Source organism: Camelina sativa, chromosome 9 (assembly GCF_030686135.1).
Source record: "Camelina sativa cultivar CO46 ecotype springtype chromosome 9, ASM3068613v1".
NCBI lineage: Eukaryota > Viridiplantae > Streptophyta > Magnoliopsida > Brassicales > Brassicaceae > Camelina > Camelina sativa.
This window is the reverse complement of record NC_141888.1, coordinates 4,598,360-4,612,577: the sequence shown is the minus strand read 5'-3', so window position 1 is coordinate 4,612,577 and position 14,218 is coordinate 4,598,360. Positions and strand designations below refer to the sequence as shown.

At 33.3% G+C, this 14,218-nt stretch overlaps 1 protein-coding gene, 1 long non-coding RNA gene and 1 pseudogene across 4 annotated transcripts; 1 reads left to right on the top strand and 2 right to left on the bottom strand.

Moving 5' to 3' along the window:
* Nucleotides 1–935: 935 nt before the first annotated feature.
* LOC147937726 (uncharacterized) lies at nucleotides 936–3,820 on the top strand. 2 transcript variants are annotated; one of them, XR_015566633.1, is made up of 2 exons: nucleotides 936–1,601; nucleotides 1,737–3,820. It is a non-coding gene; the product is annotated as an uncharacterized LOC147937726 (long non-coding RNA). The 2 variants fall into 2 exon arrangements; XR_015566632.1 differs by having other exon boundaries at nucleotides 1,689–3,820.
* Nucleotides 1,930–3,711, bottom strand: LOC104710440 (cytochrome P450 71B26). Of its 2 annotated transcripts, none has more exons than XM_010427049.3 (3): nucleotides 3,405–3,711; nucleotides 2,747–3,327; nucleotides 1,930–2,671 (listed from the first exon to the last, which is right to left on the bottom strand). In XM_010427049.3, the coding sequence occupies exons 1-3, from the start codon at nucleotides 3,709–3,711 to the stop codon at nucleotides 2,060–2,062; spliced, it is 1,500 nt and encodes a 499-aa protein (XP_010425351.1). In that variant the 3' UTR covers nucleotides 1,930–2,059. The 2 variants fall into 2 exon arrangements, with proteins under 2 accessions (XP_010425351.1, XP_087322816.1); XM_087466690.1 differs by having other exon boundaries at nucleotides 1,930–2,658.
* An 8,119-nt stretch (nucleotides 3,821–11,939) lies between the features above and the next one.
* Nucleotides 11,940–12,040, bottom strand: LOC147937725 (small nucleolar RNA R71; annotated as a pseudogene).
* Between the last annotated feature and the right edge of the window lie 2,178 nt (nucleotides 12,041–14,218).

The following is a 14,218-nucleotide window of genomic DNA, read 5'->3' as shown; positions in this document are numbered from 1 at the left end:
CAATTTGATTAACATATTCTTAAAAAGTCCCTAATTTGTTTTCTTTTTGGTTGAATTTCTTTTTGTAAAGATAGAGTCAGAAAAATTATTGAAAAGATATGACCAATAATGTTTTCGTCTTTATATTATTGTTATTAGGTCGTCATGCAAAATTTTGCTTTTTTATACTGTAGTGTGGACTATACAAATCGCTGGCAAACAAAGAAGACTAACCCACATCCCAATTATTTAATGCATCACCCAGCCAGGAATTATATCACAGCCGATCTTACATCTATTTCTATTTTCTCTCTTTTTCTAAAAATATTCAATCTCAACCTCACAAGCTCAATCTTTAAATTATTAAAAATAGTAATTTAAAATTATACAATTGTTTTATATAACTTGCACGCTATCAAATTTGAATTTGGATTAGAACATGACAGTTGTGTTTAATATCCACACTCGTCTACTTTATATTATATTTTTGTCAAACAATATCTATTATGGCGATAAATGCTAATTGAGGACTAGTGAATCAGTGATGACACAACATCACAGCTCAGTACTCGACTACAAGTCATATATGCCAATGCTATTATTACCCATTAAACAATGATTGAATACAAATTAGTAAGCGATTATATATATATATATATACACGAAAAATTGTCGTCACGATTAGTATATTTGGGGCATTGTTTATAATGGATAAAAGGGCTAACTCACGTTGTGGTCGGGAATTAGTTTGCCAAATAAAGAATATATAATTTATATATAATGCTCACTCTAATATATATATGTAGGTTAAAAATGAAGAAGAGACACTAGTAAAAAAATATCATATAGCCACTTCCTCGTCACGGTCACTCCGTGACTTTTTTTTAAATAGTGACGAAATAGTCACATAAAGTCACGAAAATAAAAAAACAGTAAAAATGTGACTAAGACGTGGTCTAACCGTGGCTAAAATAGTCACGACACAGTCACATGAGTGACGTCACTAAACTTGTTACGAAATAGTCACTTTATATTTGTGATAACAAAGCAACAAAGTAAAAATGTGATAAAATGGTGACAAATTATTACCCACAATAAAATGTGTTACAAAACCACAAAGTAAAAATGTGATCAAATGTGTTATCATGTTTTACTTTAATATCTTATTTAAGAACATATGTTTTTCTATACGTTATCATGTTTTAATTTAATATCTGTTTTATAAGTTTAATTATACCAGTTTTCTTACTGCATAATTTCATTTAATTGTTTTACACTAAATTATTTAAGTTGAATTGGATCAGCGAAACAACAAATTATTTGGTTTTCCCGGGTCACAAAAAGATTAATCACCAAAAAATATTTTGGGAGAAATAATGGGTTCCCGGGTTAATAGAGAAACTTTTACATTAGGTTAAAAGCAAGGAAACCCTCCCCTTATGTGTTTTATTATCTCTGCCTCCATTTCTAACTTAACACTTAGAAAAAAAAAATTTATCTCTCTCTCAACAAAAACACACTTCATAAACAAACGCTTACGGTTCTCCAATTCGAATCGATGACTCCGTCCGGCCAAGCCTCTAACCGTCGTCGCACACGGCCTTCCAACTTAAATCTACTGGGTAAATCTTCTTCTTCTCTTCTCGATATGGGTTTCTTCAGATCCCATTTCAATGTATAAACGTTTAGGTTTTGGGTATGTTCTTCAGATCCCCTTTCAATGTATGTGTTCTGCTTTGTTTGCATATATGCAACAGAGAAGGCCTACAAGGTCTTCACCTTTGGGTTCTCCCATTCCTCCAGGTCCTTCCATGCCTCCAGGAGCTATTGGATCTACAAGCGCAACATCTTCAGCTGAAAACAACTACGCTCGTGACTAGTCACAGAGAGTGTGAGGTTAAGATATTATCGTACTCATACTATACGTGTAAGGACTAGAAATAAACCCTATTTTAAAGATAACAGTTTATAAGACGAGAAATATAATAATGCGAAATTACATTAACAAATTAGTACAACTGGAAATTCTCTTAAATATAAATACGTTTTTATTTATTGTACAATCCATGAAGAACTAATTTTAGTCTAAGTACTTCACAGGAACAAGTAGAAGTTCACTCTTTTTGCTCATAGTAAGTCCAGGAGCTTCTTCCATATCGATATCTTCAATTGCCATGCCTTCTGGTAACTTCCAATCAAAATGATACAACAAATTAGCTAGGCCAAACTCTACCATTGTTGTTCCCATGTACATTCCAGGACAAATTCTCCTACCACTCCCAAACGACAGCAGCTCAAAGTTCTGTCCTTTTGCATCAATGTTACTATCCATAAACCTTTCGGGGATAAACATTTCCGGATCTTTCCAGGTATCAGGATCACGACCAATAGCCCACACATTCACAAAAAGCCGTGTCTTGACTGGTATCGTGTAGCCATTGATCTTAAATTCGGTCATTACTTCTCTTGGGAGGAGAAGAGGTGTCGGTGGATGTAACCTCCATGTTTCTTTGATCACCATTTTCAGGTACTCGAGCTTATCAGTGTCGTCGAAGCTGATTCTTTCTTTGTTTTTGATATGGCTTCTGATTTCAGATTGAACTTTATTCATGACTCTAGGGTTTTTGGCAAGTTCTGCCATTGCCCATGTCATTGATATTGCAGAAGTATCGATTCCTCCTAAAAGAATGTTCTGAAAAACATGATTTAAATATTACTTGAAATTAACATTTGATAAATTAATGAACAATAATCATAATATAATTACCATTAATATTGCTTTGATATGGTTCCTTGTGAGCTTGTCATTTCCAACAACAGTTTCTTCTTTCTCAAACCTCAAGAGCAGATCCACAAAATCGTCACTCCCTTCTTGTTTTTCCTTATTATGGAGATCAAACATTTGTTCATAGAAGGCATCGAAATCTTGTACGCTTTTTACTCTCCGCCCTTGTAAACCTTTGAACATATCGATGATCCATCCGATGTGCGGAAAAAAATCTGAGGCAGAGAAACTTCCCAACATCTCGAAAGCATCTCGGACTAACTTGTTGAATCTGTCACTGTTAAGCACAGTTTCCTCAAAACTCACACCAAACGCTGCCTTGCAAACTACACTTGTAGTTAAAGCAAGAAACGTCTTGCTCAAGTTAACCGGATCTTTCAGAGAAGCTGACTCCGCGATTGAATCAATCACTTTCTTGACCTCCTCGTCCTTAATGGGTTGAATGGATTGAATTTTGTGAGCACTCAAGAGTTCTTGTGCACAGAGCTTCCTTAGTTCTTTCCAGTATTCATTATAAGGAGAGGAAGACATATCCAGATAGTTGTACGAGAGCTCTCTTGTTCCTGAGGAGTTGAGAGAAGAATGAAGTAAAAACTCAGAACTTCAGTACTGTTAGTGTATGTTGTGAGATTTACAGTACCTGCTGAGGGAGGACGGCTACAACAATGGAGGTCATTTTCTTTGAGAGCTTGTTTTGCTGTTTCAGAGGAAGAAAGTACAACTGTTGGAACTTTTCCAAGCTTCAGAAGCATTACAGGACCATACATCTTTGAGAGATTCCATAGAGACTGATGTTGTAATGCTCCAAGCTGATGTAAGTTTCCGATGATGGGAAAACCAGGAGGAGATGGTATTTGTCGATGCTGCCCATGATTTGTGCGTTTGAAGGCCACGAGAAAAAGAAAGATGATTAGGAAGAGAAGTAATAGTATCCAAATGTTAACCATTTGTATATTATTTTGTTTTAGCTATTGGTGAAGAAAGCTCATGCCCTGCATATTCCTTAGTATATATACAACTTTGAGTAAACTTTGAGTAACGCTCACCTTACTAATTTAGTTGATTGAAGTCCACTTGACGGGAAAATAATGTATAAATTTTTTCTGTTTTTTTTTTTTTTAATAACTAGAAAGTAATTCGAACTTTTATACCGAAAATTTCTCAGAACGAGTATAACCATCGAGTAACTCAGTCATATCACATATCTTTTAGGGATGCACAGTGACAGTATGATATAATTATGAATAATGGACGACATAAGAGAGCGACGCCAACCTAAGATCTCTTATGTTTTGACCAAAAAAAAATTGTAATACCCCTTTTAATAAGAGGGAAGTACACAGATTTAGTGTTTGTAGATTTTATATTTTCAATAAATAGTTACAAATAGGTTATACATAGGATATACATTAATCCATATAGCAAACGATTACACCTAAATATTCCAATTTGATAATTGATATATCTTTGATAACAAATAAAATCGTGGAGCAAACGGTTACACCTAAATATTTCAAATTGATAATTGATATATAGATCTTTGGTAACAAGTAAAATCGTCGATATTTCCAAATATATTTTTGGAATATTTTAGTCCTATATCATATTGTTTCCAAAGATTTTTAAACACAATATTACAAATTTAATTTCCACAGATTTTATTGATAAACCACAACGTTAAACAACTTATTAAAGGGGATAAAAATATATTGTGAATTCATTATATCTAAAACGGATCCTATATAATAAAACGGAAGTACACAACCTTTTTTTGTAGACTATATAATTTTTATAAGTTGGTTACAAAATAGGTTATAGATTAAATATAGGTTGGTTACAAAAAAAAAAGTTATAGATTAATTGGTCAATATTCACTTAAGAATTTCCCAAAGAATTCTCTGAAAGAGAATAATCCGATGATTTATATAATTTCTAAAATATAATCTTTAGTATTCCATGTATTGTTACAAAATATATATTGTTAGGCATAAAAAGGAATAAAATCTTGGTAATTTATCACACTTAATCGTGATTTCCGAGATCTTATTGTGCAATTAAAAATAAAATCTTACCTAAGCACGGATCATATTAAAACACCAAAAATGTTCAAAAATTAAAATAAAAACAAACAACAAACATAACCATATCTCATACATAAAATTACAAAATTAACAATATAAACTTACAAAATTTATGTTTTTTTCAAGCTATCATATTTTTATTGCATAATGTTCTAAAATTATAATATAAAATATATTATGCAATTTCACAGCACGGATCATATTCTAGTTATTGTAATATAAACGTATACATCAACAATGACCTAACCGTAGAAGTTTTGGACATTTTCACTGCTTTGCCATCATGAATAATATATTTTGAATAATTCAAATAGTAATCTAAATTAATGGAAGTGGCCCAAGTTGGGTTTCACGAAAGATAGAGATATATACAGTCCTTTATTTTAGTTTTATGTCAACTATCTATACTAGTATTTTTGCAGCAGTTTTTGCTCAAAAATACTTTTTTGGAAAGTTTTTACATTTAATGCATTGATTTTAATATTAGTTACCAAAAATTTCAAAATTAATTATAAGTAAGATTTAAAAAAATAAGGAAATTTTTCTACCTCATTCAAATATAAATATATGATTCTCTTTCATTTTTATTTGAATTTATATTTTAAATTATCTTGAATTATTCTATAATGCATTTAGTTAATAAAAATTATGATTTTTACTACATGTGATGTAATACAAAATTTTTAAAATCGACATATATTACTCAATAGATGAATAAAAAAAAATATGAGTATAATATCCCACATCGCCCAAAAAACTGGGCAATAGTTCAGAGTCATATTATAAAAGAGACCAAAATGATTCATAATACAATTGAGTAGAAAGCTTGATTTATCAGGCATTCAAACTTAAAAAAAAAATTTATTTGGTTTATTCCGGTTCTTTATTTTAAAGATTTTTAAAAAGTTAAATATTATAAATATTTAGAACTTTTAAAAAGTTAAATATTATAAATATTTATATTTTATAAAAAGTAGAAATATTATATATATTTATATTTTTTAGAAAGTTTTACTTTATAAAATGTTAAAAATATTATAATATTTAAACGTTTATGAAATTTCAAATATTATAAATATTTAAACTATAAGTTTAAATATTATAAATATTTCAACTTTTAAAAAAAGTTATAAGACCTTTAAAATATTAATAATATATTTAAACTTTTACGAAACTTCAAATATGAGAAATACTCAACCACTTTAAGAATTCCAAGTATTATAAATATTTTAACTTTATAAGAAGCGCCAATTTTATAAAATGTAAATGGTTACAACCTTAATAAGAAAAATATCAACTCAATCTACTATTTATAATACAAAATAATAAATATTAAAAAATTAAGATTATATAGTGCGAGTTAAAATATCTCTGGATGGAGTTATATAGCGGGACGGGTTTTATCGATATTTATATAAATTGAAAATATCATTAATTTAGTGTTAAACCGGGAAAATATCATTTCATTATTTTGTTAACACTATCGGTATCCGAGAATAGACATATCTAATTAAATTGATTAATAAATATTATATAAAAAATAAATTATATTACAGCATTATATGGTTTAAACTTTAAACCATAAAATTAACAATTATTATATAATTATAACATATTTAACCAACAAATACAATTTATAATTTCAATATTTTAGTTATAAATAATTTGTTCCGCGGTGTACCTCGGGTCCTAATCTAGTATATAAGCAAAATCCATGTATATTTTAGTAGGAAAGTAGAACCTAATTAAAACAATTTCATTTTGTTCCAATTTTCTTGAACTTTCATTTGAAAAAACTGAGTCTATTTTTCTCTTGAACCACAACCATCTCATTTTTATCTTGAACTGAGTCTATATATGAAATCTAAACCCTAACTATCTCATTTGTAAACCCAAACCGACATATAATTTTGTTCTACTTGTAAAATCTAAACCCTAACCATCTCATTTGTGAACCCAAACCGACATATAATTTTAATCTAATTGTGAAATCTAAACCTTAACATCTCATTTGTGAACCCAAACCGACATATAATTTTGTTATACTTGTAAAATTTAAACTCTAACCATCTCATTTGTGAACCCAAACCGACATATAATTTCGTTATAATTGTAAAATCTAAACCCTAACCACCTCAGTTGTAAACCCAAACCGACATATAATTTTCGTTTTAATTGTAAAATCTAAACTCTAACCACTTCATTTGTAAACTCAAACCGACATATAAGTTTACTCTAGTTTTAAAAATCTAAACCAAGCCAAGTATTTAATTTTCTTTAATTAAAAGTATACAGAATTTGTTTCCTTAATTTGGGTTGCTTTTTAATTTAATTTTGATTTATTTTTTAAATGAAATATTAGATGGAAGATTTTAATTGGCTGAGAGAAGAGGGGATGAATGGAGAGCTTCACCCATAGGGGTGAACTTAAGTATTTTTCTTTTCTCTTCACATGCTATTTTAAAGGCAAACTCTTTATCAATAAAGGGTCTTCATAAGTTAAGGTCATGTGGTAGCAAGACGATTTCGACTAAAGACCATAAACTCGTAACGTACAGGTTTTCGTTTTTTTCGTATGTCACACTGCGTGTAGACCCAAGTGCTTCAAACGTGTTTTCAAAAAAACTGTTCAACACCCAAATTAAGCGAATTTAAAATAAATAAATAAATTATCAAAATTTAGTATTGTATAACAGCATAGCTATACTTTTTTTTTGTTTTTTGTTTTTTTTGTCAATGATGAGATGAGACTGAAAAATATCTCGACTCATGGTTCACATAATTTCTTCGTGTAGTGGAGTAATCTTTTTTGCACATAATACGTGTTCATATAGTCGTCACAAATTTAGGATGGGATTGCGATCTTAGCGTTTCGTCGCACCTTTCACTAAAATTTCATAACCAAACTTCTACTATAGTTGAAATTATGCAATTTCGTAGTGGTTTTACTGGTGATACTACTTATGATGGGATTATAATAGTCAACCTACAATGGATTATTAAAGCTGATTGATTATGAAGTGAAACCGTAAAACCCATACCAAAAATAATTCTATTATTACCTTTATTTAGGGAATTTAGTTGGCTCTACCAGTTCTCTAGAATATCATGTCTAAAACCACCACAGTATTCAGTTTTAAAATTTAAAATTGTTATCGAAAACGTAATGATCGAGAGCGTGATTGGGGAAAAGACATGAGAAAGCCACAAATCCAACAGACGAGAAATCTGGCTTATGTTGAAGGGAAGCGGGACATTGAGTGAGTTTTATTCAGAGCATACAAATAAAACAAGAAACGTGGACCATATTGAAAAGACTAAATAAATATGAGTTGAAAAATCTGCACATGGGGACATTGTTTTAATAGACGGTGGAAAATAATATTAGAAAGTGGAGGACAATAATTTGTGAAAGTGAAAGGAGGACACAACTCAACCAACGATGGTAGATGTGGTGGACAAGGTAAATGAGGATAATTCGAGATTCATATAAATTATGAAGAAATAATTTTGGAGGGAAATCAATTTCAATCGATGATGTAAAATTCCGGAGGAAAAAAAAAAAAGAGAATTTGTGTTGATGTGCTAAAGTTGTGTTATGAACTTTACGTCATATCGGTGTTAGTATTACATCATAAATACTCAATAATATTTATTCCCTACCACTATTTCTTCGTCAAAATGATGCTATAAAAGTGTGACATTGTCTGTTATCGCAGAAAAAACTTCGCAAGTAATTTGAAATGCAATATTATTATTTATTTAGTGTATACACTGGATCGATTGCAAAGATATACAAAACATCTTTATACTTTTTCTTCCAAATAAAGTTATTTAATTTTGGCTATCAACCTTTCCGTGCACCCAAAAACTAAAAATTATAAATGAAAAATGTATCTGGATGCTTATTAAAATGCAAAAATGAAGGGACGTAGCTTATATACAGTTTTCTTGAACCGGAGAAAACATCATTTTTTATCTTCTTGGGTGTAGACCAAAACTGACTCAGAATTCTCTATTCCAATATTCTTTATGAAAAAAATGAACTGATCAAAATGTATCAGCTTAAGGTTAGAAGAAATTTGAAGTTTGAATATTTGATCAGTTTTAGGAATATCTTATATTAAGGTTTTTCTCAACTTTTGCTAAAGAGATGACAGTTAGTTTGCTATCTATTTTACACCTATAGTTATTTGTAGTTTGGACCTAATTAACTACAGGTCTATAAAACAAAAACAAATTTTTTTTTTGACATCTCCTTACTCCCTTCTTTAATCGGAGACATATGTAGCTCTTAGGAATCTATAACCATATATCAGTCTGTGGTTGGATTCATTCCGGAATTACACGAATATAATATGAGAAAAAATTTCTCAAACTTTGCTAAAGAAATGATACTAGGCATGCTATTTATCTCACACATGTAATTATTTATTGTTTAGATCCTAATTAACTAAACTATTTATAGTTTGGACTTAATTAACTATAGACCCATAAGACAAAAAAAAAAAACCTTTGACATTTTCTTCTCCCCTTCTTCAATCGGAGACATATGCATCTCTTAAGAATCTAAAGCCACAATATATCAGTCTGTGGTTAGATTCATTCCGGAATCAGCTGCAGGATTGTGCTATTCAGGCATCTTTCCCTTCTAATCAGTTGTCTTAGTTCCAAGATCAAATGGTTAAAGACAAGTTGTAAAACATATTTATCTTAGAATGTAGAAAAAATAGAAAATTATTTTATGAAAGTTACATGTTATAAAAAAAAGCCATGACAATATAAAATATATTTTAAATTACTTGATTATAAATTTATTTAATGTTAATTTTTATATTAATGCAAATAAAATAAAAAATGTGTTTTCATATATAATATTACAATTAGTTCTGAGGAAAATAAATAATTTTTTATTTGATTTTAAAAGAAATTTAATGTATAAAGATATAATTAAATACAATTAAAATAGATAATGATTTAATTAAGTTTAAAAGAAATAACATATGTCATTATTTTTTTTTTGGACAAACATAAAATTTTCATTCAATCTAAACCACAACAAGAGGTGAGTTCTTACAACATGATTCAAGATAGACATAGAAAGCTAAAGATAGGGACTCCATGAGCTTAACAAAGGGATTTTCAAACTGAAAATTTTTTACAATATTTGAGAAGTCTATTGGAACCAAAGCGGATTCGTACTCGAAGTCAGGCTTCACGAAATCCTCGACCAGCGGGTGGTCATAAGTGGCTTAGCGGATGACGCATTTGAGCTTGTAAAAGGATGTTTGATATATCATGGTTTTTACGGTTTTTAACCATGATATAAGTGTGCTTTTTGAGTCTTTTGATTTGTTTCTAGGTTATTTTTGAGTCTTTACAGGTTATCTAGGAATTTGGCACGGATGGAGCAATATGGAACAATTTGGATCATTTTGGAGCACTTTACCGAAGGAAATCAAGATGGAGTCGGATCAGAGTACGAGCATCGATCGACACCACACAAAGGAGCATCGATCGACACTCATGTTTACCCGACGAGAGAACAACAAATTTGGAAGTTTTACAAATTTGCCCAAAGTCTTCTCTAATAGCAACATAAGCCCCTGGACGTGTTTTATGATGTATATATATTATTTTTAGGTTTTAGAAACTCGTAAGCTATTGTTTCTAGCAGTTTTTGAGAGAGAGATATTGAGAGCTTTTTGGGAGAGATCTGATCTTCATTGAGAGAAGAATTTCTAAACTCTTTCTTACTTTTCAATATCTATTGCATGTTATTCAGAATTATGATTTGTTCTTCATTAAACATGTCTGAGTAATTTGCTTGTTAGGTTTAGGATTTTTCATAGGATTTTTATGATCTATTAGATCTGAGATTTTTAGGGTTCTTAATCTTTTATGATCTTCATCCTTGGTTGTTCTTCACAATAATTCTTGATTGATCACCTAGAATTGTTATCTTAGGGAAATAAATTGATATGAGAATATAATTGTTTTCCTGATTAAACCATTGATGAGCAGAATTGTTTCTTACAAAGAGATTTGAATTAATAATTCTGTGAACTTATCTAAACCTGTTTTTAAAGCTGATTTATTACTTAGAATTTTACAAAGAGATTTGGATTTTCTGGTTTTAAATTTAGATATTATTTGCAGTGAGAACTGATTTAATTTACCAAAATTTAGATATTATTTGCGGGGACTCTCTGATTCTACCATTAGATTTAAGTTTTTAATTTCGTCTAAATTTTTCTTTTTATTTTCTACTTACACGTTTTTGTTTTTCTTCTCTTTGGTGTTTCAGGTGCATGCCTCCTAGACCTTACACAAGGAGCAACAAATCTGGTCCTACTGTGAATTTGTCAAACAAAGAGTTGGGAAAACTTGAACGTAAGAACAGAAAAGCAGCTAAATCTCTGAAGATGGTTAATACGATCATTCTGATGCGTGATGAGGTTGGTGTTTTGAGGGATCAAGAGGGCCACTTGCGCAATGAGCATGGCCAAAAGCTTGATGCAGAAGGAAACGTGATTCCTAAACCTGTTGTCAACGAGCAGGCTGTTGTGAACCAGCAAGGTGGTGCTGTTGATGATCTGGATCTTGGTGTCAATCGACACCAACCAGGTGGCATCGATCGACACCCACCTGCAGACGTGCGTGGAGCTGCCAACCACGTACCGAACCCCGTTCGACGACAGGAGAACAACCGAGATCTGATCAGGACCATTGCTGACTACAATAGGGCTGATCTGGTGTATGAGAACCGGTCTGCTATTGTTCCTCCCCCTTTTCAGAGGAATGATTTTGAGTTGAAACCTGCATACTTTCAACTAGTTGGGCAGAGACCTTTCTCTGCTTTGCCCAATGAGAATCCCTTGGATCACATTGAGCATTTTGAGGATCTGGTGACTAGCATCAAGGCTAATGGGGTAACTGAGGACTACATCTTCTGCAAACTCTTCCCTTACTCACTTGCAGGAGAGGCATCTCAATGGTTGAAACAGCTGCGTGCTGGATCATTGACAAGCTGGCGTGATGTCAAGGTGGCCTTCCTCAACCACTTCTATGATGATGCAATGTCAGATGAGTTGAGAATCAAGCTGTCTTCTTTCAAGCAAAGACCAGATGAAGCTTTCAAAGCAGCTTGGGTGAGATTCAAGGCTTACCAAAGGGACTGTCCACACCATGGTTTCTCAAGGGTTCAATTGCTAAGTATCTTCTTCAGAGGGTGTGACTGGGAGTATCAGTTGGCTTTAGATGCTGCAAGTCATGGGAAATTCAAGACAAGAATGCCAGAAGATGCTGAATTGTTGATTGAGAACTTATCTGCTAGCAATAGTACTAAGAGAGCAGATGCTGAAAGGAAGAGATTGCATGGAGGATTTGATGCAAACCAGCTAGCTTCTGTTAATGCTAAGCTTGATTCAGTTCATAATCTCCTGGTTGGTAAGAAATCAGTTCACTTTGCTGCTGAAGTTGAATCATTTGAGCCACAACCTGAGACTGGGAATGAAGAAGCAGATGTCAACTTTGTATATGGCAATCAAGGTCAGAGATTTGGCAATCAGCAAGGCCACAGGCCTTACAGTGGGAACTCTTCAGGCTATATTCCCAAACTGGACTACCAGAAGCAGCAACAAGGGAGCAACTTCACAAGGACTTATGGGAACTCATCCTATCAGTCTCCGCCTCCACAGACTTCTTCTGAGAGTAGAATGGAAGCCATGCTTGAGCAGATTCTTCAGGGACAAGAGAATTTGACAGTGACATTCAATGGGAAGATTGATAATGTCTACAATGAGCTGAATGGAAAGATAGTGTAACACCCGCAAACCGATTTTTGGTAATTTGGTAAGGGTGTCGATCGACACCTTCTAGTGAGGCATCGATCGACACCAGCTGTGGCCGGTTTGGTCAGTTCAATTTTAATTGTCCGGTTTGCGTGGTTGGTTTAGGGAATCCTAAAATCGAGTTTTAGAGGTAGAAAACGACCTAGGGTCATGTTATTTTGTGTTATTCGCCGTTTTTGAGAGAAAATCAAAAGAGAGAGTGTTCTTGAGCTTTTGGGAAGAGATTGAGAGATTCCTTGCTGTTCTTAGGAGATCTAAGGCTGGGAAGGTGTTAGAAGCTTGCTAGGAGTGAGGGAATTCGTTCTTGTTGGTCAGAATCTTCTTGAAAGAGGTGAGTGCATGACCATGGCTTATCTAAGCTAAGATTTATAGATTCTATGTGATTTGGTGCTTATGTGGTTGTTTCTTTGAGTTCTCTATGGTATTTCGTCACTGTCTGGGCTGGGTTTGGCTTCTGGGAGCGCATGGAGCGGATTGGAGAAGATTGGAGGCGAGATTCGGAGTTTCTGATCGAGGGAAATCGCTGCTCGGCATCGGTGTCGGTCGACACCAGTTGGGGTGTCGGTCGACACCAACGCGAGGACGTCTCGGGACTTTGGCAAGTGTCGATCAATGCCATGTGGAGGTGTCGGTCGACACAAACTAGGGTTTTCGGGAGTGTCGGGCAGGGTGTCGGTCGACACCAGTTTGGTGTCGGTCGACACCAGATAGTTAGTGTCGATCGACACCATCTGGTGTCGGTCGACACCCCTCTTCCAGTTACGATGGATGTTGCATGCTTGTATATTGCCTGGTAAAGGCAAAGTGTGATCGTGGAATCCAGGCAATGAAGAGGAGGATGTTCTAGGGACTTGATTGGATGTTGTCTGGCATTGTTAGGTTGCTAGAATTGAGTCATTAGAAACATTGTTAGGTTGCTGGTTTCATGTTTCTGATGATTGATTATTGGATATTGCTTATGCTATGGTATTGGTTATATTATTGGTTTATTATTGGTTATTGGTATCGAGTATTCCACTGTTGAATTTGTTTGTGGTTAGGTGGCTAGTGGGTATGGGACCACTAGCTGTAGATTATTTTTTATATTATATTTATTATTAAAAAAAAAAAAAGTCGGTCGTTTCATTTGGTATCAGAGCCCTTACGGTTCTAGGTTTGGGTTCACTAGGTTTCTGTTGTAAATGTTTGGGATTTGCATGCTTGATTGATTATGTGAGTTAGTCAATTGTGTGTGGCATGGAGTCCTAGAACATCCTCTTCGAGCCGAGTGTGTGATTCCACGGTGAGTTTATGTTTTCTGTGTTATATTAGAAATTGTTTGCTTAGCCTTCTGTTCATGATAGTGCAGATGGTTAGAGAGGATGCTGTGGCTGGTCGAGGTCGTGGACGCGGACGTGGTCGCGGACGTGGTCGTGGTAGGGGCAGAGCCCCAGTGGTTAGTGAGACCGAGGACCAGAGTGTGACAGCTGAGGGTGTTGGCGAGTCGCAGGATGTTCCGAGGGATTCCGTGAGTGTGGCAG